Genomic DNA, 22,933 nt, shown 5'->3' on the forward strand with positions numbered 1-22,933 from the left:
TAAATTCTACTGTTAGTATTATTTTTTGTCACATAAATATTATGATGCCATATCCATTAGCAGCTGGCTCTTAGGGACAACCGAATCGTTTGTCAAAGGTAAATTCATTAGTGGGATATTAGATTTCGTGTAGTGTAACATTTTCACGTAAAATATTTGAACTCTTTTAAAGATATAATGAGTCAACATATTTAAACTTTAAAAACAGCTGATATTTATCAGTTTCCAACAGATGTTTACAGCTGGAGGGCTGGTATCTATTCAGATTGAGAGGGTGTCAGAGGGCTGATTGTTCAGTTTTTATTTTTATCACTATAAATACTACTACAATAAACATCACTATAGAAATACCACTACAATGATGCTTTTTTTTTTTTTTTTTTTTGGTTAGCTATATTAAAAGTAAAATAGGATTCCTGGGTCAAAAGTACGTGACATTTTCATTTTAACAGATAATTTTTTATTTCTTTCTAAAATGTTTGTGGTAATTTAGACTCCCAGCTTTGATGTAAATAGTACCTATTTTGTTGCATCCTTGTCAGCACTGAGACTTTTTTTTAAATTATTGCTAATCTGAAGGTGATACTCTTCTTTGCTTATATTTGTATATGTGATATATTCCAATTAATGAAGAGTACTTTTATTTTTAATACTTTTATTTTTATTTTATTATTAAAAGACATATTAGTCTTTTAATGAGCCAGATTGTTACTGAAGACAACTGCATTTTCTTAATTTTAACTTTAACAGAGAGGTAAAACATGCTGAGGGTGATGTGGTACATTTGTATTTCACAGAGGGACTCATTTTATCTTGATTATGATTTCTATTTCTATATTGTTATTTCTATATTATTTATATTAACTAAATTGACATTCTGTATTAATGAGTAGCTCTTTCAACACTTGACTGTTTAAGATGCTTTCAAATTTCTCTATCATGATATTTACAAAGCTGCATGCATGTTCAGTAAGAAATTATATAAACCATATAAACCAACTCCCTTAATTGCACACTAATGAATTTAGCTCCTTTTGAAGAAGTCTTCTGTGTTTTGATCAGGACTGTGAAGGTGCTTAAAAAAAAAAGGAGATGTTTAAAAAAAACCTCTACAAATAGGGAAAGATTGAGGCTTGCTAATATGGAACCCAGTTCTAGTTGCTTAAAAAAGAAAAGTATGTAGGAAGAGCCTATAATTTTCACTACTATCTTTGGGCTTGGAAAAATGCCCAGGTTAGTGACAAAGGGAACTTTGGGGAAAGACTCTAAATCTACCACACTGTAAGAAAGAAAATGGAAAATCAGATGGATAGTTTCATTAAAAACATAAGCCATGTAAAATCTTCGAGAGTCAAAAGAGTAATAGCAGGATTTCTAATGATTTTTTTCCAAATTGAAATATTACTATGATTTAACAATTTAGATTATTTTGAAAATTGGTGGTGATGCAGCTGTAAGCCGTTAACCATAGTCAACGTCATTATGAATTTGTTCTTGGGGCCAGGTCTCATACACTCCCTGCGACCCAATCTTGAAACCTTACTGTCTGCTCTAACCTTACCCCTATCTTTGAAATACAATTTTTCCTGCATCCAACTCTTCTTTTCTCAGCTGGTATTTTATGATGCCTAAGACACTGCTTCTCATACTTTAATGTACACATAAATTTCCTGAAGATTTTATTAAAACGCAGACTCTGACTCCATAGTTCTGGGAGTCTGCATTGTAACAAGTTCCTGGTGATGCCGGTGAGGCCGATGCTGTTGGCTTGGGGCCTGTACTTTGACTAGGATGGGACTCTAGATACTGCAACATCCCCCTAAATGGTTATCACTGGATTGATCTTTCTATAACACTGTTTTAATAAGTCTTCCTTTGCTGGAAAACATTCAGGGATCTACCAAATCTAGTTTAGAGCCCAAATCAGATCATTCGCTGCCTTCATAATTTTGAAATTACTTGCTAGCTTTATCTTCCAGCACATCCTTTCAAGAATTCTGAGTTTTAGTCAAACCCATCAAATGTCCTTTCTCTGCTGGAGCTCAGTTCCGCCCAAGAGGTGGACCTAGTGGGACTGCTGGCTCTTCCCCTCCCCCTTCTCAAATCCACCCCAGAGGAACAAGGGAGGGAAAAATGGAGGAAACCATGAGAAACCCCTGAGTTGACGGATGAGGGAGAGAGAGTGGTTTGAACCCAAGTGGAACTGTAGCACTGGCCTGGGGCAGGACGCAGCTCAGCCTGGTTGTAGGAGGCTAAAGTAAAAACTTCTCCCTTGGGGCGTCTGGGTGGCTCAGTCAGTTAAGCGTCTGGCTCCAGCTCAGGTCATGATCTCACAGTTCAGGGGTTTGAGCCCCGCATTGGGCTCTGTGCTGACAGCTCACAGCCTGGAGCCTGCTTCGGATTCTGTGTCTCCCTCTCTGTCTCTGCCCCTCCTCCACTCACACTCTGTGTGTGTGTGTGTCTCTCTCTCAAAAATAAAGAACACATTTAAAAAAAAATCTTCTCCCTTCATTTCCTTTGGAATTTGCAAGGCCAGGCTGGCCCTGTGCCTGCAGCAACTGACACCTGGTTCAGGTATCCCCAGCAGGGCAAACAAGGGCAATGTACATACCTAGTGCTTGTGGGCAGCTGACCTCAGGGCTCTCCATTACTAATCCCAAGCCTTGGGGCTGGGAACGAACAATGTCTAATGTCTTATGTTTGTAGTGGTAAGCAATTCAACTATGCTTTTCTGGTATCTTCATTAGGCTTAATTAGCCCTGTTCTACTTGCTTTATTTAAAAAAAAAAAAAGTTTGGAAGTATTCTTTCTTTTTCTATGTTCTGGAAGAATTTAAGCATAATTAGAATTATCTGGTATTTGTAGGTTTGGTAGAACTCTCCTGTGAAGCCATTTGGGCCTGAGGCCTTTTTAAGGAGGTGGGGTTTTTATAATTTTTTCTAATTTTTTTTCCCCATGGAAGTTAGTGTACTTAAGCCACCTATATTTAATGGGATCAATTTTGATCAATTAAACTTACTGGGAAATTACTATTTCATCTCTGTATTATTTGCATAGAACTGTACAAAATAGTCTCTTTAGTGTTTTAACTACTTCTCTTTCAGTGATTATTTCTTATTGTGTGTATTATGCTTCCCCCCCACCCTTTAAAAAGATTTTTTTTTAAGTTTATTTATTTATTTTGAGAGAGAGAGAGCACAAGCAGGGGAGAGACAGACAGAGGGAGAGGCAGAATCCCAAGCAGGCTCTGCACCATGAGCCTGATGCAGGGCTTGAACTCACAAACTGTGAGATCATGACCTGGACCGAGATCAAGAGTCGGATGCTTAACCGCTTAAACAACTGTGCTACCCAGGCACGCCTCCCCGCCTCTGCTTTTTATCCCTAAATAAGTTACCAAGTGATTTCCACTCCTAAGAAACAGCATTTTGACTTATTAATTGTAATATTTTTCTGATAGTTAATTTCTGCTTTATTTTTACCATTTTCTTTCTTGTGCTTTACAACGTTTGTGTCTTTGTTTTTCCCAAGGACTTCAGGTTGGGATTTTAATTCATTTCTTTTCATTCTTTATTTTTATTGATGTAAGTGTTTAAGGCTATGAATTCCTCTTTAGTCGCAGCTTTAATCATATCCCATACATTCTGTTTTTATTATCATTATTTTTAAAAGAAATTCTGAAACTTAATTTAGCATTTTTCCTTTACCGGAGTTGTTCAGTAGCAAGTTTTACATTTTCAGCTAGAAAAGACACTTTAGAAATGTTGTTATTAATTTCTATTAATATTATACTCTAATCAGAGAATGTCATTTGAATTATGTCTGTGTTATGAAAATGAGGTTTTCTATGTGATATAACATGATTAATTTATGTGAATCTTCCATATGCCTTTGAGAAAAAGGTATGTAAATTGTTATTGGTGGTAAAATTCAATATAGCTTCATAAGATCACCCTTATTCATGGTGTGAAAAGTGTTTTATATCCTTCCTTTATTTTTATTCACTTGATTTTCTTGGTCTGGGATTGATACATTCAAGTCTTCTATTATTATTTTGTTTCTAACTGTCTCTCCTGGCATTTCCTGGACTTTCTGTTTTATAAATGTGGTGGTAGTGTTTATGGCTGTTTAAAAATACTATCTTTGTTATGAAGCATGACCTTTATCATTTTAACATGTCTTTCCTTGTTTCATTTAATGCTTTTTGTGATGATTTATACTTCCTCCAATATCAAGATATCAACCCTGCATTAATTTATTTTTATTAAATTTTTTTTTTTTTGCTTACTGAAACAGGTGCATCTTAGATCTACAGATAAAAACTACTCAACAAAGGTCAATAACCATTTCAGCTCTACTCTGTTAGAGCCATATTCTGTACAGTCTTCAGGATCTAGGTTAACTGGTTATTTTCATTAGTTCATGTCGTCTGCAGTAGTAGAAAAACAAGGCATTGTGTTAGTTTATTTTTTAAATTTTTTTTTCAACGTTTATTTATTTTTCTGGGGGGGGGGGGACAGGGAGAGACAGAGCATGAATGGGGGAGGGGCAGCGAGAGAGGGAGACACAGAATCGGAAACAGGCTCCAGGCTCCGAGCCATCAGCCCAGAGCCTGACGCGGGGCTCGAACTCACGGACCGCGAGATCGTGACCTGGCTGAAGTCGGACGCTTAACCGACTGCACCACCCAGGCGCCCCTGTATTAGTTTAAATGAAATGCACTGCTGACAGCCAAATCCAGTGGCTTATATTCCATATTTTTTTCTTTAGATCTTCTACTTTGTTGATGTAAGCTTTAATGGCATCTTCCTTGGAAGTCCCTTTTAGCTGATTCCAGGCATCCCACCTGGCCTCGCCTTTGAGATCCGACAGCCCAGGCCACGCTGTTTGTGTCATCTGCAGTTGTTTGTTTGTAGCGGCTGTAGGGGAACGTCATCTCATTATCTGCTGACTTGGTCTTGGGGTGTTTAGCATCCTCACCAGCTTTGTCAAAGTCAGCCTGAGACATGCCAGCGGGGTTGCAAGGATCCCAGGGCACCCTACCTTTTTATTACTTATATTTGCCTGATAAAACTTTGTCCAACTCTTTATTTTTAACATTCCTGAACCTCTTTAAGTATGTTGATGGTATGTAGCACAGAGTTGGGCTTTACTTTGTGAGTCAAGCTGAAAATCTCTTTAACAAGTTAATCAAGCTTATTTATATATATTAATGTGACTAATATGTTTGGTCACATCAATAATCAACTCTTATTATTTTTTTATATTTACTGTATATATTGTTATAGATACTATGTTTCACCATGTGGTCTGTTTCCTTGCCTTTCTTTTTTCAGGGGTCTGGAGTAGAAAGAGTATTTAATTTGGTTTAGGAACATTTCTTTTTTTTCCCTAATGATTACGTTTATTACCTTAGTCCCTTTAATTCCTTTTTTAGGCTTCTGCTAACTGATTTGTCAGCTTAAAACAATATGCTCTTTTCACTATTCAGTATTCAGTAAATGTAAACATAGTAAAACTGTGTAAACTGTGTAAACACAGTAAAATGTGTTTCATTTTTTTCCCTTTTTTCCCCTTTTTTTCTCCTCCCATGTCTTTAGTTACATTTTTAAATTCTGGCAGAATATATAACAGGTATATTCTATCTTTAATCTTTTCCCCCACCTTTATTGTAGTCCTAAATCTGCAATTAAGTATAGATGTTGAATATCTTCAGTGCTCACCAAAGGTCTTTTTGCTGAAATTTCTCAGCTGATATCTAGCTGGATGAAGCTCACCCTCTAGTAGATTCCTAAGGGAAGGTTCATGAGGACTGTGTTCTCTGCACTGTTACAGGTTTAAAGTTACGTTGTATCACCTTGATTCCCTGTGCAGAGGTGAGAGATTTGAGCGGTTCACTAACATTTCTGTTTTGAGAATGCCTTATTCTGTTGGACCGAAAGTACAATTTTCTCTCCACAGAGAAGCAAGTTGGTGTGTCTTCTGGTCCTGATTCTCTTTGATTTCTTAGTTTTCCTTAATTTGAACACTTGTTGCTACTTTCTCTTTACCACCTGGCCTCCAAGGGATGCCCCCGGGGGGCCAAGTGTCCTCCCTTCCCCCAGAGGCCATACCTCTTCCAGGACTGCTGCATCCGCTCCTGTGCACTTTTCTGCCCCTTGTCTTCAGTTCTCTCGGAGCCAGTGCTCTGATCCAGCAGGTATTATCTCTGTTCTGGCATTCTTCCAGGCCTGCTGGAACTTTCTTCTTCTGAAAGTGATGTTATATCTTGGTGGGTTCTGTTGCTTCTGTATCCCACTCTCGCCTCCTTGTTTTTGCTGTGGCCCCAGCCTTAGAGTGGTTCTCCAGCTTTGGATGCTTCTACCTACTTACATATAAGTTGCAATTTGTCACAATCTTTGTCTCCCAGTTATTCTGTAAGCATGGATGATGGATGGTTTTATTTGCTCCCTTTTTGTATCTGTGTGGTTTTTGGAGAAAGTGAGCAGAGATTTGAATTTAGGCAGGCATCTTCATCCTATGGGAACTCAAAGGGCAACAGATACCACTTTTTTATTTTAGTAATTTTAGCTTAATTGTATTGTAAGAACTTTGAGGGCACATTTAATACATTATCAGGCATATAGTAAGTGATAAGTAAGTATCTGATGGAGGAAAATATTAACAGATATTATAACTCACTTTACTTTAGCAAAAGAGATTATGGAGGAACTCTTCCCATATTTACGGAAAAATGATCATGTCTAAATTTTATTAGTTGCTGACTCAGTGGCTTAATTGTTGCCAGTCTACTAAGGATATAATATTATGGAAATTAAATACAGAAATTGTTTGATGCATTTGGATACAATTCTGAGAGACAAGGTGAGGCGAGCACATATCAGGATAGACAAAATGGTAAAGGTGATGTTTTCCTAATAATGCATGACGTTAGATGAAACTTTTAGGTAAAGAAAACAATCAGCTATGCGTTGTATTTTCTTTGATTAAAAGAAGTATATATATTAAACTCTCTACTTCTAGCTACTTGGAAGGATGTCATGCAAGGCAAAAAAAAAAATCCACAGAATCTTGCCAATGATTTTGATCAGGGAATGTTGGCAGACTGAACGAAATGTCTGATAAAGTAAATGTTGCCAAATAATTTCAATGTTTACAGTAGATGGTTTCTTAAACTTAATTGTGTAGCTCTGTGATGACACAAAAATAGAGTAAATCAGAAAAGATGCGTCAGTACCACTTTCAGGGGACAGAACTGACAGTGGCTCCTGTCTTTTTCTAGAGCAGAAGTTTTTATGGTGGTGAGCAGCTCCCATATCTGTGCTGTCAGTGGCTACTAGCCACATGTAGTGAATGGACTGAGGAATTCAATTTTTAACTTGCTTATTTTAATTAATTTATGTGGCCACTTGTGGTTCATGGCTGCTATTTCGGACACTGCAGGTATCCAGAGAGACATTCATGAACTCAGGCTTGAAGTTATCCCATTTGGGGGAGAGAAAAAGAACAGAAGAGAAATCTGGGTGGCATGAGGAAGTAACGGTCATCTGTGTGTTACCTGTTTATCTTCTACCTGGCCATCTATCTATCATCCGTCTGTTGGAGAAAGAGCAAGTGACTACTTTTTCATGGGGGTAAAAAAAGGAAACACTGTTCTCTACTCTTGGCTGAGCCTGGGACTACTTGTTTTAAAGTTTTGAGTCTTCTTGGGGCACCTGGATGGCTCAGTCGGTTAAGCGTCTGACTTCATCTCAGGTCATGATCTCACAGTTCGTGGGTTTGAGTCCCATATTGGGCTCTGTGCTGACAGCTCGGAGCCTGGAGCCTGCTTTGGATTCTGTATCTCCCTCTCTTTCTGCCCCTCCCCTGCTTGCTCTCTGTCTCTCTCTCAATCTCTCAAAAAATAAATAAATAAATAAATAAATAAATAAATAAATAAATAAACTTTTTTTTTTTAATGAAAGTTTTGATTCTTCTCAATTGTTGCCTCTGCTGCTTTATATCAGACTATGCTATACATCTTTGTGTTTAACTCTTTGAACTCTTTCATATTAGTGAAATCCATACATAGACTATCACTTGGTAAGTTGAATATTCTGAAACTAAGTTAAGGAACACTCATATATACACTCACATTAATCACACCTCAAATCCATGCCCGTATTTGTCCTGCTGTAAAGCCAAGAGCTATACAGAAATTTATGAACCGGGCTTCCGACCTAGGGATATAGAATTTAAATCTTCTCTCACAAGTGTATGGTAGAGCTAAAGAAGAAGAAGACAAGCAAGGGTCATCTGAAATTGTAATTGGCTCACTATTAATCGCAGGACAAAGTTGGAAATAACTACTCAAGCAGAAGACACTACCAAGATGTTTGATATAAAGGCTTGGGCTGAGTACGTTGTGGAATGGGCTGCAAAGGACCCATATGGCTTCCTTACAACGGTTATTTTGGCCCTTACTCCATTGTTTCTAGCAAGTGCTATACTGTCCTGGAAATTGGCCAAGATGATTGAAGCCAGGGAAAAGGAACAAAAGAAGAAACAAAAACGTCAAGAAAATATTGCAAAAGCTAAAGGACTAAAGAAGGATTGAAGGAATGAACAGGCTCTATAACCAGAGAAAAATCACTTGGAAGATTAAGCAGCTTTGGAAGGACCCACTGAGGTTTCTTTTCTGATTTTTATGACAGTAATTTGTAGTCAATGAAGTCTGAGCACATGGAAGGATCATGTTAGCTGTGACCTCTACTACTGCAACTTTTAGGCTTTGGTGTAGAAGTCTGTTGACAGTTATTGTAAATTGGCATTTATTCTATAAATTCTTTATAACTGACTTAGTCATTTGCCATTTTGCAGCTTATGTACTGAAACGAAAACATCCTGTGGAGAGAAATGACTATACATTATGAATTCTTTTCAAATAATGGCTTAGAATGGGGCCCTTTCTGGACGAAAGGAGTTAAGAATGTAAAAATCAAAACTGTCCTGAGGTGAAAAGTGCGCTTTGGCTTAAAAGGCATATAGTATATTAATTATATCTTTTATCATTATTGCTTATTTCTTGGAATAGAATCATTTCTGGCTTTCTCAAAGCCACATATTAACTAATGACTTTTTGTGTTTTGCATTTTCTCATTTTAACCTTTGAGATAATTATCAGACATTCTGCATTTTTTAAAATCTAATTTTATAAAGAATTCTCTTATTGACTATATAGAATACCACCTACCAGATATAACAGTTTTTGTACTTACGAACACTGCAATTTTCTTAGAGATGTCTTGTTGAGTAGAATAACACTATGATTTAAAGCTTGCAGTAAAAATGCCAAACCTTGTGTAACCTTGGAACCAGTTTACTCTTTCTTGTGCTAAGTAGAAATGTGAAGTAGTTAAAATGTCTTATCAGATAATTTGCTCATTATATAGATGCCATTTTTGTGTTTTTATTCCATTCTTTGTTTTAACTTACCTAGTAGTGATATTCTGCTTTCTGATGAAACAGGTTCATGGTGAAAATTAAAATTTCAAATTTCTTTTAAGGAATTCTTAAAAAGTAATAGTTAACTCGTAACTCATAAGTGGTAAAGAAAGGTTTAACATTTGGAAAAATTTTCGTCATCATACCAGTAATTGGATGAAAAAGGTAAATTGTGTCAAAATGAGATATGTGTTAAAATTAGAAATAAAGAGCTAAAGGATCTTTCCTTTAGTTAAGTAGATAACTGGAACTTTTTACTATTAAACAGGATTTTATAAATGCATAGTGCAGTAATTTTATTTGCTGTCAGTATATGATAGCTTATTAATGTTTTCCTCCCCTCTGATAATAAATTTTAAATTACAAAAAATTGTCCACCAGCTTTAGTTGAAAAATGGAACTAGATATTGAAATAAATTTGATACTTTTTTATAAAAAAAAAAAAGAAATATATTAACCAGACCTGTGGTTTACTGTTTTTTTTTTGTTTGTTGGTTGGTTGGTTGGTTTGTTTTGGATTGCTTAAGCCTTTAGTTTCTCGGATTCAGGACTCAGCTGCCTGAGTTTCAATTCTGGATTGTCCATTTATTAGATATGTGACTCTTAGAAACAAACTTAACTTTTGCATTGGTTTCCCCATCGGGTTGTTATGAAGATTAAATGAACTCATGGTTGTAAATTATATAGAATAGTACTTTACACTGTTTATTTATAAATTGCACAAATTATTATTTTTTATATATAATTTATTGTCAAATTGGTTTCCATACAACACCCAGTGCTCATCCCGACAGGTGCCCTCCTCAATGCCCATCACCCACTTTCCCCTCTCCCCCACCCCCCATCAACCCTCAGTTCTCAATATTTAAGAGTCTCTTATGGTTTGCCTCTTTCCCTCTCTGTAACTTTTAACTTTTCCCCCCTTCCCCTCCCCCCTGGTGTTCTGTTAAGTTTCTCAGGGTCCACATAAGAGTGAAAACATATGATAGCTGTCTTTCTCTGCCTGACTTATTTCACTTAGCCTAACACTCTCCAGTTCCATCCACGTTGCTACAAAGGGCCAGATTTCATTCTTTCTCATTTCCAAGGAGTATTCCATTGTATACATAAACACATCTTCTTTATCCATTCATCAGTTGATGGACATTTTGGCTCTTTCCATAATATAGCTATTGTTGAGAGTGCTGCTATAAACATTGGGGTACAAGTGCCCCTATGCATCAGCACTCCTGTATCCCTTGGGTAAATTCCTAGCAGTGCTATTACTGGGTCTTATGTGCCCCTATGCATCAGCACTCCTGTATCCCTTGGGTAAATTCCTAGCAGTGCTATTACTGGGTCTTAGGGTAGGTCTGTTTTTAATTTTTTGAGGAAACTCCACATAGTTTTCCAGAGTGGCTGCACCAGTTTGCATTCCCACCAACAGTGCAAGAGGGTTCCCGTTTCTCCACATCTTCTCCAGCATCTATAGTCTCCTGATTTGTTCATTTTGGCCACTCTGACTGGCGTGAGGTGATATCTGAGTGTGGTTTTGATTTGTATTTCCCTGATGAGGAGTGACGTTGAGCATCTTTTCATGTGCCTGTTGACCATCTAGATGTCTTCTTTAGAGAAGTGTCTATTCATGTTTTCTGCCCATTTCTTCACTGGGTTATTTGTTTCTCGGGTGTAGAGTTTGGTGAGCTCTTTATCGATTTTGGATACTAGCCCTTTGTCTGATATATCATTTGCAAATATCTTTTCCCATTCCATCGGTTGCCTTTTAGTTTTGTTGATTGTTTCCTTTGCTGTGCAGAAGTTTTTTTTATCTTCATGAGGTCCCAATAGTTCATTTTTGCTTTTAATTCCCTTGCCCTTGGGATGTGTCAAGTAAAAAATTGCTGCAGCTGAGGTCAGAGAGGTTTTTTCCTGCTTTCTCCTCTAGGGTTTTGATAGTTTCCTGTCTCATATTCAGGTCCTTTATCCATTTTGAGTTTGTTTTTGTGACTGGTGTAAGAAAGTGGTCTAGTTTCATCCTTCTGCATGTTGCTGTCCAGTTCTCCCAGCACCATTTGTTAAAGAGACTGTCTTTTTTCCATTGGATATTCTTTCCTGCTTTGTCAAAGATTAGTTGGCCATACGTTTGTGGGTCTAGTTCTGGGGTTTCTATTCTATTCCATTGGTCTATGTGTCTGTTTTTGTGCCAACACCATGCTGTCTTGATGATTACAGCTTTGTAGTAGAGGCTAAAGTCTGGGATTGTGATGCCTCCCGCTTTGGTCTTCTTCAAAATTACTTTGGCTATTTGGGGTCTTTTGTGGTTCCATACAAATTTTAGGATTCCTTGTTCTAGCTTCAAGAAGAATGCTGGTACAATTTTGATTGGGATTGCATTGAATGTGTAGATAGCTTTGGGTAGTATTGACATTTTAACAATATTTATTCTTCCAATCCGTGAGCACAGAATGTTTTTCCATTTCTTTATATCTTCTTCAATTTCCTTCATAAGCTTTCTATAGTTTTCAGCATACAGATCTTTTACATCTTTAGTTAGGTTTATTCCTAGGTATTTTATGCTTCTTGGTGCAATTGTGAATGGGATCAGTTTCTTTGTCTTTCTGTTGCTTCATTATTAGTGTATAAGAATGCAACTGATTTCTGTACATTAATTTGTATCCTACAACCTTGCTGAATTCATGTATCAGTTCTAGCAGACTTTTGGTGGAGTCTATCGAGTTTTCCATGCACAGTATCATGTCATCTGCAAAAAGTGAAAACTTGACTTCATCTTTGCCAATTTTGATGCTACTACATCTGATTGCTGATGCTAGAACTTCCAACACTATGCTAAACAACAGTGGTGAGAGTGGACATCCATATCGTGTTCCTGATCTCAGGGGGAAAGCTCTCAGTTTTTCCCCATTGAGGATGCTATTAGCTGCGGGCTTTTCATAAATGGCTTTTATGATGTTTAAGTATGTTCCTTCTATCCCAACTTTCTCGAGGGTTTTTATTAAGAAAAGATGCTGAATTTTGTCAGATGCTTTTTCTGCATTGAACGACAGGATCATATAGTTCTTATCTTTTCTTTTATCAACGTGATGTATCACATTGATTGATTTGTGAATATTAAACCAGCCTGCAGCCCAGGAATGAATCCCACTTGATCTTGGTGAAGAATTCTTCTTATATGCTGTTGAATTCAATTTGCTAGTATCTTGTTGAGAATTTTTGCATCCATATTCATCAGGGATATTGGCCTGTAGTTCTCTTTTTTTCTGGGTCTCTGTCTGGTTTGGGAATCAAAGTAATGCTGGCTTCATAGAATGAGCCTGGAAGTTTTCCTTCCCTTTCTATTTTTTGGAACAGCTTGAGAAGGATAGGTATTATCTCTGCTTTAAATGTCTGGTAGAATTCCCCGGGGAAGCCATCTGGTCCTGGACTCTTATTTGTTGGGAGATTTTTCATAACTGATTCAATTTCTTCACTGGTTATGGGTCTGTTCAAATTTTCTATTTCTTCCTGTTTGAGTTTTGGAATTGTGTGGGTGTTTAGGAATTTGTCCATTTCTTCCAGGTTGTCCAGTTTGTTGGCAGATAATTTTTCATAGTATTCCATGACAATTGCTTGTATTTCTGAGGGATTGGTTGTAATAATTCCATTTTAATTCGTGATTTTATCTATTTGAGTCCTCTCCCTTTTCTTTTTGAGAAGCCTGGCTAGAGGTTTATCAATTTTGTTTATTTTGTCAAAAAACCAACTCTTGGTTTCATTGATCTGTTCTACTGGGGTTTTTTTTGTTTGATTTTTGTTTTTTTTTTAGATTCTATATTGTTTATTTTTGCTCTGATCTTTATTATTTCTCTTCTTCTGCTGGGTTTGGGGTGTCTTTGCTGTTCTGCTTCTAGTTCCTTTAGGTGTGCTGTTAGAGTTTGTATTTGGGATTATTCTTGTTTCTTGAGATAGGCCTGGATTGCGATGTATTTTCCTCTCTGGACTGCCTTTGTTGCATCCCAAAGGGTTTGGATTGTTATATTTTCATTTTCACTTGTTTCCATGTATCTTTTAATTTCTTCTCTAATTGCCTGGTTGATCCATTCATTCTTTAGTAGGGTGTTCTTTAACCTCCATGCTTTTGGAGGTTTTCCAGACTTTTTCCTGTGGTTGATTTCAAGTTTCATAGCATTGTGATCTGAAAGTGTGCATGGTATGATTTCAATTCTTTTATACTTATTAAGGGATGTTTTGTGACCCAGTATGTGATCTATCTTGAAGAATGTTCCATGTGCACTCAAGAAGAAAGTATATTCTGTTGCTTTGGAATGTAGAGTTCTAAATATATCTGTCAAGTCCATCTGATCCATTGTATCATTTAGGGCCCTTGTTTCTTTATTTATTCCCTGTCTAGATGATCAATCCATTGTTGGAAGTAGAGCATTAAAGTCTCCTGCAATTACCACATTCTTATCAATAAGGTTACTTATGTTTGTGATTGTTTTATATATTTGGGGGCTTCCAAATTCAGTGCATAGATATTTATAATTGTTAGCTCTTCCTGATGGATAGACCCTGTAATTATTATATAATGCCCTTCTTCCCATTTCTTGTTACAACCTTTAAAGTCTAGTTTGTCTGATATCAAAGTATGCCTCCTCCAGCTTTCTTTTGACTTCCAGTAGCATGATAGATAGTTCTCCATCCCCTCACTTTCAATCTGAAGGTGTCCTCAGGTCTAAAATGAGTCTCTTGGTGCTACTGGGTGGCTCAGTTGGTTGAGCGTCTGACTTCGGCTCAGGTCATGATCTCACAGTTCGTGGGTTCGAGCCCCGCATCAGGCTCTGTGCTGACCTCTCAGAGCCTATAGCCTGCTTCAGATTCTGCGTCTCCTTTTCTCTCTGCCCCTCCCCTGCTCACACTTTGTCTCACTCTGTTTCTCAAAAATAAATAAATGTAGGGGCGCCTGGGTGGCGCAGTCGGTTAAGCGTCCGACTTCAGCCAGGTCACGATCTCACGGTCCGTGAGTTCGAGCCCCGCGTCAGGCTCTGGGCTGATGGCTCGGAGCCTGGAGCCTGTTTCCGATTCTGTGTCTCCCTCTCTCTGCCCCTCCCCCGTTCATGCTCTGTCTCTCTCTGTCCCAAAAAATAAATAAACGTTGAAAAAAAAAATTAAAAAAAAATAAATAAATGTAAAAATTTTTTTTTAAATGAGTATCTTGTAGACAGCAAATAGATGGGTCTTGTTTTTTATCCATTCTGATACCCTGTGTCTTTTGATTGGAGCATTTAGTCCATTTACATTCAGTGTTATTATTGAAAGATACGGGTGTAGAGTCATTGTGATATCTGTAGTTTTCATGTTTATAGTGATGTCTCTGGTACTTTGTGGTCCTTGCAACATTTCACTCACAGAGACCCCCTTAGGGTCTCTTGTAGGGCTGGTTTAGTGGTGGTGAATTCCTTCAGTTTTTGTTTGGGAAAACCTTTATCTCTCCTTCTATTCTGAATGACAGACTTGCTGGATAAAGGATTCTCGGCTGCATATTTTTTCCATTCATCACATTGAAGATTTTCTGCCATTCCTTTCTGGTCTGCCAAGTTTTAGTAGATAGGTCTGCTACTACTCTTATGTGTCTACCTTTGTATGTTAAGGCCCATTTATTCCTAGCTGCTTTCAGAATTCTCTCTTTATCCTTGTGTTTTTGCCAGTTTCACTATGATATGTCCTGCAGAAGATTGATTCAAGTTATGCCTGAAGGGAGTTCTCTGTGCCTCTTGGATTTCAATGCCTGTTTCCTTCCCCAGATTGGGGAAGTTCTCAGCTATGATTTGTTCAAGTATACCTTCAGCCCCTTTTTCTCTCTCTTCTTCTTCTGGAATTCCTATGATACGGATATTGTTCCATTTGATTGCATCACTTAGTTCTCTAATTCTCCCCTTGTACTCTTTTATCTCTCTTTTTCTCAGCTGCCTCTTTTTCCATAATTTTATCTTCTAATTCACCTATTCTCCCCTCTGCCTCTTCAATCCACACTGTGGCTGCCTCCATTTTATTTTGCACCTCATTATAGTATTTTTAATTCATCATGACTATTTTTTAGTCCCTTGATCTCTGTAGCAATAGATTCTCTGCTGTCCTCAATACTTTTCCCAAGCCCAGCAATTAATTTTATGACTATTATTCTAAATTCTTGTTCAGTTATATTGCTTAAAATGGTTTTGATCAATTTGTTGGCTGTCCTACTTCCTGGAATTTCTTTTGAGAATTCTTCTGTTTTGTCATTTTGGCTAATTTTCTGTCCCTTATGCGTTTTAAAAGCTTGTTGTGTGCTCTGCACCTGAGAGCACTGCTATATTAAAGGAGGGTCATACACTGTCCAGGGCCTGGCCCTTCAGGAGGATTTTTTGCAGAGATTGTTACCTGCTCTCTGTTGTTGTGACTTTGGTTATTTATTACCTTACTCATAGTAATATTTTGGGCCCTCCACCAGGTGTGCTTTGCTTTGTTCCTTGGAGTAGCCCTGTCAAGGAAAACAGATAGACAAAATGGAGACAAATACACGCAAATACACAAACAAATAACACAAACAAATACATAAAAATAAAAAACTAAAGACTAAAACCAAAAAACCCCAAAACACCAACTACAAGTAAAGAAGAGGGTGAAGGTGGTGCTGATGGAAGAGCACATGCAAAGAGAGAAATGACAGGGGGGTTGGTGGGGAGAAAAAATAAACATTGATTAGGCAGAGAGACTAAAAGGCTTAATCCAGAGAGAGAGAAAAGAAAAGAAAGAAAGAGGCAGGGGAAGCAAAACGAAGAGAAAGTTACCCAGACAGAGAAACTCTATGGCTTGATTATTCCAGAGAGAGAGAGAGAGAAAGGAGTGTAAAGATGGAGGTGTAGAACATGTACCAAGAAAGTGGATTAAATATGTCTGTTTAGACAGACCAATAACCAGAGTAACCAGCCTAGGGGAGGGAAGAGATGAGGAGAAAAGGGGGGAGGGAGAATATATCTATATATCCAGAATCGACCTAGAGTTAACTCAGGCAATGCTGCATTGCTTGTGGGGAGGAGCTGTCAGCAGGGTCTGTGCCGCTCGGGTGGATATGCAGTTACCCAGTGCAAGGGGCGTGGTTTGGCGTCATCTGGATCCACCTCCACTATGAGCCCTGGGAGTGATCTCTGAGGCCCCGCCTTAGTGGTGGTGGTTGGGGCGGGGGTGGGGAATGGGGATCCCCCTGTCTGTTCTCCACAGAGCCAGACCCAGTGGCCTCTGTTTGAGTCATCCTCACTGTGCCGCAGGTGCAGATGGGGTGGTCCTTCTCACTCCACCAACTACCCTGACCCTACACTTGGCTAGGATTCAAAGTCCTGCTCTGTTAGGGGCGCCTGGGTGGCTCACTCGGTTGAGCATCCGACTTCAGCTCAGGTCATGATCTCACGGTCCGTGAGTTCGAGCCCCGCGTCAGGCTCTATGCTGACAGCTCAGAGCCTGGAACTTGCTTCAGATTCTGTGTCTCCCTCTCTCTTGGACCCTCCCCCATTCATGCTGTCTCTCTCTGTCTCAAAAATAAATAAAACATTAAAAAAAATTAAAAAACAAACAAACAAAGTCCTGCTCTGTGTGCTCTGCGCTGGGGAAGCACCTCTCAGTGCAGCCCTATACGTGGTCCCGGCTGGCTTTGTCTGTGCCGCGGCACTTCAGGGAGGACCAGCTTCTCCTACTGCAGACTGAGCCACTGCCCTCACAGACACAAGCAGATACAGGCAGGCCTTATCTTTTCCCACAGCACCCCAGGGAGCGGACCACTTTCTCCTACTGTAGACTCTGCCACTGACCTCGCCGGGAGCCCCCAGGGATGGCAGACACAGGCAGGCTTTGTACTGTCTCGCAGCCCTCCAGGCAGGGAACCACTTTTTCCAACTGCGGACTGAGCCCCTGAACTACCACCACACGCAGGCTTCGCTCCCCTCTTCCCCAGGTGCCGAGGGAGCCAGCCCCAGTCCGAAGAAAGCTCTGCAGTTAGAGATCGGAGCCCTCTCAGTCTCAGTCCGAGATCTTTCTCCTGTCCAGATATGGTCCTACACTTCCCTAGCTGCTCTTTCTCTCCCCTTTGGCTCTCCGCAGAAGGGGTCCCTCCGCTCCATACCCACGTGGCCTTTGTTTTTATCTCCCCCATTTCACAGTTACCCACATATCTTTTTTCCAGCTTTCCCATTTTATTCCTAGTAGATTCAGTCTCATTTCCTCCCAGGCTCTGGTGTTCAAAGCCCTTTGGCTTCTACACTTCCTTGAGAGACACGGGAAGTATGGATCCCCCTACTTCTCCACCATGTTGGCCCCTCCTATCTCTAAATTGCACAAATTAAATTAAAATTTAAGTAAAGATTAGATGCTACCCGTATGAATGACATTTTCTCATTCAATTTTCTCATTCGGAGCTCATTCAAATATCTGTCCCATGGTGGACATCGGAAACTCCATTAGGTGGCTGGCCAGGTTGGTACTGATATAGTAGGCTTCCTGTCTGATGGACTCCATGTTGAGAGTCTCAAGTGGTAGCACAAGCTCTGTTATTCTGTGCCAGCAGGCAAATAGCAGAAGAAATGTTGAGGCTTTTAGGGAGATGAGTTTGCAATCACTGCACATAGGACAGATAGGTCTGATTTTGCCATGAAATACCTTCCAGTTTAGCAATTCTGAGACAGATCTGTTTGCAGAATGTGAGCAGGTACCTGGGTTAGGTTGATAGAATACTCAATATTCTGTTGCTAAGGTTCTAAGCCTATTCATGGTATTCTATTTTTAGAGTGGACAGGAATGAATCAGAGGCCTATGATTAATTATTAATGATTGTGAAATAACACTGTTGGATGATAAAATGTAGAAAGTTTTAATAACAGCTGCTCTGAGGATTACTTTTAACAAATGGATAAAAGAATTTTTGAAGTTATATCTTACCTCTTTGGAACACTACTTGTTTTGAAGTAATTTTCTCTAAATGTCTATGGTTTAGTCCTATCTTGAAAAGACAAGACTGTGATAACAAGAGGCTCCAAAAAAATTAATTATAGCTCTTTATTTATCATTAGCATGCAGACTAAATTCCTAGAATTTCTGAATGTTTAACAGCCTATCAGATTAAAATAAAACTTTTTTTTTTTTTCAGTTTGGTGTCTCTTTTAGTGTCTATAGTAATTAGTGATATCAATCATTTACTACACCCTGGTTCTGTTCTCAGTGGATTACGTGAGAAAACTCAAGGGTAGAAAAGTTAAATACCCGGGGGCGCCTGGGTGGCTCAGTCAGTTAAGTGTCTGACTTCAGCTCAGGTCATGATCTCAGTCTGTGAGTTCAAGCCCCGTGTCGGGCTCTGTGCTGATAGCTCAGAGCCCGGAGCCTGCTTCAGATTCTGTGTCTCCCTCTCTTTCTCTGTCCCTCCCCTGCTCATGCCCTGTCCCTCTCTGTCTCAAAAATAAATAAAAAGAGGGGAGCCTGGGTGGCTCAGTCAGTTAAGCATCTGACTTTGGCTCAGGTCATGATCTCACCGTTCGTGGGTTCGAGCCCTGCTTTGGGCTCTGTGCTGTCAGCTCAGAGCCTGGAGCCTGCTTCGGATTCTGTGTCTCCCTCTCTGTCTGCCCTCTTCCCCTCACGCTCTGTCTGTCTGTCTGTCTGTCTCTCTCTCTCAAAAATAAATAAATATTAAACAATTAAAAAATAAATAAAAAGAAAAAAGAAAGGTTAAATACCTGGTCAAGGTCATACAGTAAGTAAGAATGGGTTTGATCCTGAGCAACCAAGAGTCTACACTCTAGACAGTGATTTCTTTTCTAGTTTACATAAAGGACCCACCATATATCACTAAACAAGGACATGGGAAGATTTGATCTTGTATGGATTTTATTCTTCCATATCTTACTATAGCCATTAATTTGTTTAACAGACACCGAACACTCACTAAGGTAATGATGGATATGCTTTATCGAGCATTTATTGGCTAATGGTTTAAATGTATCATCTTATTTAACCCTTGTAGCTATCCATAATGTAGCTTAGTGACCTTAAATGGCAGGGTCTCATGGTGAGCATGGAGGCACGAATTGAATGCAGGGCCCTGATTCCAGGGCTAATGCTCTTCAACACATTACAGGCAGTGGATTGTGCTCCGCGCTGTAGAGCATGGACGTTGCATAAATCACAGATCCTTCCTTCGAAGAACGTGGAATGCAGTTTTGCTGATCAGATATGCATGCAAATAACTGATACACATGGGGAGAGTGTACTGCTCTAAGGGATACAGATACTCTCCTCTGAAGCTCAGCAGAGACAGCAATCACTTTTGTCAAAAAAAGGAGAGATTTAGGAGATAAAGTTCAGATAGTGAAAGCTACCAGTAGTAATCTGTAGTGATTTTGAAAAAAGAAAAACACTACAGTTTTGTTGCTAATAGGCCTGTTTTCATTTTTAAAACACAGCACAAGAATTTTCTTAATTTATTAAGGATAGGTTGAGTGCCTATTGGGTACCAGATATTGCCGATGCAGGCATTGAAGATAGGCAATGTTCTCAGAGCCAGAATATTTCCTGCTCTCTTGGAGCTTATGGTCTAGTGGGGAGAGGCTGACAATAATGAAAAAAATATAAGCAAGTGAGGTTTGCAGTCTGTGTAAGGATGATAGTGCTGCCATCAGACTCCAAGCAGGACAGGGGGGGCGAGTCAAAGGCAGGTGTAAGGCAGCTTGCTACTTCAAATAGGGTGATAAGAGGTCTCACCAAAGAGGTGACATTTGATAAGAACCTGAAGGAGGTAAAGAGCAAGTGTAAAGACCCCGTGTTAGTACGTGTAGCTTTAAGAACTTCATACCTGAGGACATGTGCAGGATAGCTTGCTCTGACTCACCGTGCGTCATTCCCCAGGATCTACTCTCTCCCCATCTCCACCCTTCTTTTTGCTATGCAAGGATAGGCTGTGTGGAGCATATCACCAGGTAACTTTGCACTCTGGCTTACAGTTAGGTTCAGCTGTTAAGAGGTCTGGCATGAGGTCAGAGGGAGAAGGCCTGGGTATTTATTCCCTCCATCTGTCTCCAAGTGGAGACTCGAGTAATATGGGGCATAAGAAAATCAGCATTAACTCTGTTTTAAGAAGTAAACAAGTGAGGCAATAAACGATGCCATGATTTGACCAAGGTATAACTGGGATAGGGTAATTGGGGTAAGAATGGAAACTATAAGTATCTAACCTTTTGCCTACTGAAGCTTGCCTACGGAGAGATAGTATTTCTCTTTACAGACTGCTGTAAGCAATGATGACATTTGTTTATGCTATATAAGAATGTAAGGACCTAAGAATACAGGTCCACATGTGTGCATAGGGACACACACACACACACACACACACACACACACAGTTGCTTGCATTTTCAAGGGGCTAACAAATTCCTTGCAGCTCTTCTGCTGCTAATTCATGGACTCCATGAGACCCTTGGCTCCATGGAAATGAGAGAGGCCTCCTATCTTTGGGTGATTTGTTACATAGACTCTCCCAACAGCTAACATTTAACAATGTTTAATTTTGTGGTTTCAGTGAAAAAAGTAAAATAAATAATTTCCACTGTATATTTAGAGCCTAAGTGAGGCTTTAACATCAGTTCCATATCTAGTCCTGCAAGAAAGCCATGCACTGTCAGGAAGCATTTTCGCAATTAATGCTCTATACAGATTACATATCTTTATTAGGAGTTATGAGATTTTTTATTTTTTTATTAAAAAAATTGTTTACATTTATTTATTTTTGAGAGACAGAGAGAGACAGAGCACAAGTGGGGGAGGCGCAGAGACAGAAGGAGACACAGAATCTGAAGCAGGCTCAAGGCTCTGAACTGTCAGCACAGAGCCCCACACGGGGCTCGAACTCACAAACCACGAGATCATGACCTGAGCCAAAGTCGGTCACTTAACCGACTGAGCCACCCAGGTGCCCCAGGAGTTATAATTTTTTATTTGAAGATATAATATATTTTTGAATTATGTCTCTAAATAATATATTCCAAGTGGACATGTATTATTGAAACAAGTCACATAGAATATTTCTGTTCAGAAAAAAATTACATATTATTTATTGGTGATAAGTGGATATGAGGAGCTCATGTTTCTATATTTAACAACACTTAGAGGAGGCTTTAATTCACAATATTATAAGAACGATGAAAGAATTTGTTGAGATGGAGGGAACCCACCATTGTGAGAACTTTAGGTACTCTATACAATAAACTTAGGCGCACACACACACACGAAAAATAAAAAAAATACCACTTCCATGAAAATCTTTAGCAGTATTTATAATCCACTGAGTCTGTGCACATTTGTGATACCTGCAAGAGGAAACTAGTATGTTTACCTAAAAGTAAATCATGAAAAGACTTATCAGAGTCATTTAAAGAGTAAGACGAATATATTTACGTAATTCTACATTTGCTCTTTGACTTAAAAAAAAGCTGGGTATATAATTGATACAGGAGAAGGAGAATAAAACAGTTTGTGGTAAACAATGTAATTCTCTCATGAGCCCACATCACTCTGACCTCTGGTTCCACTGGCACATCACCTTCCTGACTCTGACTGTCCTGCCTTGCTCTTCTAAGGGCCCTTGTGAATATACTGGAACCACCAGAATAATCTTTATTTCAAAATGTTTAATTTAATCGCATCAGCAAAGCCCCTTTTATCATATAAGGTAACACAGTCGCATTTCCAGGAACTAGGATGTGGGCATCTTTGGAAGGCCATTATTATGCCTACCACACTATAAGAATGACCTCTTCCTTCAGGTCCTATTGCCTTTTGAGCCAGGACATAGATACCTTGGTCCAGGGCCTTAATTTCTTTTATTTTTTTTAGTTTTATGTTTATTTTTGAGAGACAGAGCACAAGCAGGAGAGGGAGGCACAGAATCCGAAGCAGGCTCCATGCTCTGAGCTGTCAGCACAGAGCCCGATGCGGGGCTCCAACTCATAGACCACAAGATCATGACCTGAGCTGAAGTCGGACGCCCAGCTGACTGAGCCACTCAGGCGTCCTGCAGCGCCTTAATTTTTAACCACATGATTACGAATCCTAGTCTGTGCTTAAATATTTATTACTGGATATATGAATAGGGTTTAGCTCTTTTTATTGATTCATGATTCATTCTAATCCTTCATGTAATTAGTAAACTGAGTCTTATGTATTTATTTGAGAGTGCTGCTTTTTTCCAAGAAATTATGTTAAATGTTAGCTGATTATTTTCCACAGAAATTGCTATCAGTTGCAAGGGTGAAATAATTGTAGTTGTTACTAGAGTCATTATTTAACAATAAGGGCATTGGATTTTTTTTTTCTTTGTGGGACTAGTTTGATGCTTAGAGTCTGATCTAAAAGCAACTTTTTCATATTTGGTGGTACTATGAGGCTATCTATGTAACCATTC

The 22,933-nt window shown here is 39.0% G+C and overlaps 1 protein-coding gene and 1 pseudogene across 1 annotated transcript; one reads left to right on the forward strand and one right to left on the reverse strand.

The window, feature by feature from the left end:
• Positions 1–4,707: 4,707 nt before the first annotated feature.
• LOC101082333 lies at positions 4,708–5,008 on the reverse strand (annotated as a pseudogene).
• A 3,184-nt stretch (positions 5,009–8,192) lies between these two features.
• LOC101101656 (small integral membrane protein 15-like) lies at positions 8,193–9,044 on the forward strand. Its single transcript, XM_019838196.3, has one exon. It carries the CDS (start codon positions 8,372–8,374, stop codon positions 8,594–8,596), a length of 225 nt encoding a protein of 74 aa, XP_019693755.2. The 5' UTR covers positions 8,193–8,371; the 3' UTR covers positions 8,597–9,044.
• The last annotated feature ends 13,889 nt before the right edge of the window (positions 9,045–22,933 follow it).

The sequence above is a fragment of the Felis catus genome, chromosome C1 (assembly GCF_018350175.1).
Source record: "Felis catus isolate Fca126 chromosome C1, F.catus_Fca126_mat1.0, whole genome shotgun sequence".
In the NCBI taxonomy this organism is placed as follows: Eukaryota; Metazoa; Chordata; class Mammalia; order Carnivora; family Felidae; genus Felis; species Felis catus.

Bases quoted from the DNA above. Each gene is read 5' to 3' on its own strand.
- LOC101101656 (XM_019838196.3), top strand. From the start codon at position 8,372: ATGTTTGATATAAAGGCTTGGGCTGAGTACGTTGTGGAATGGGCTGCA.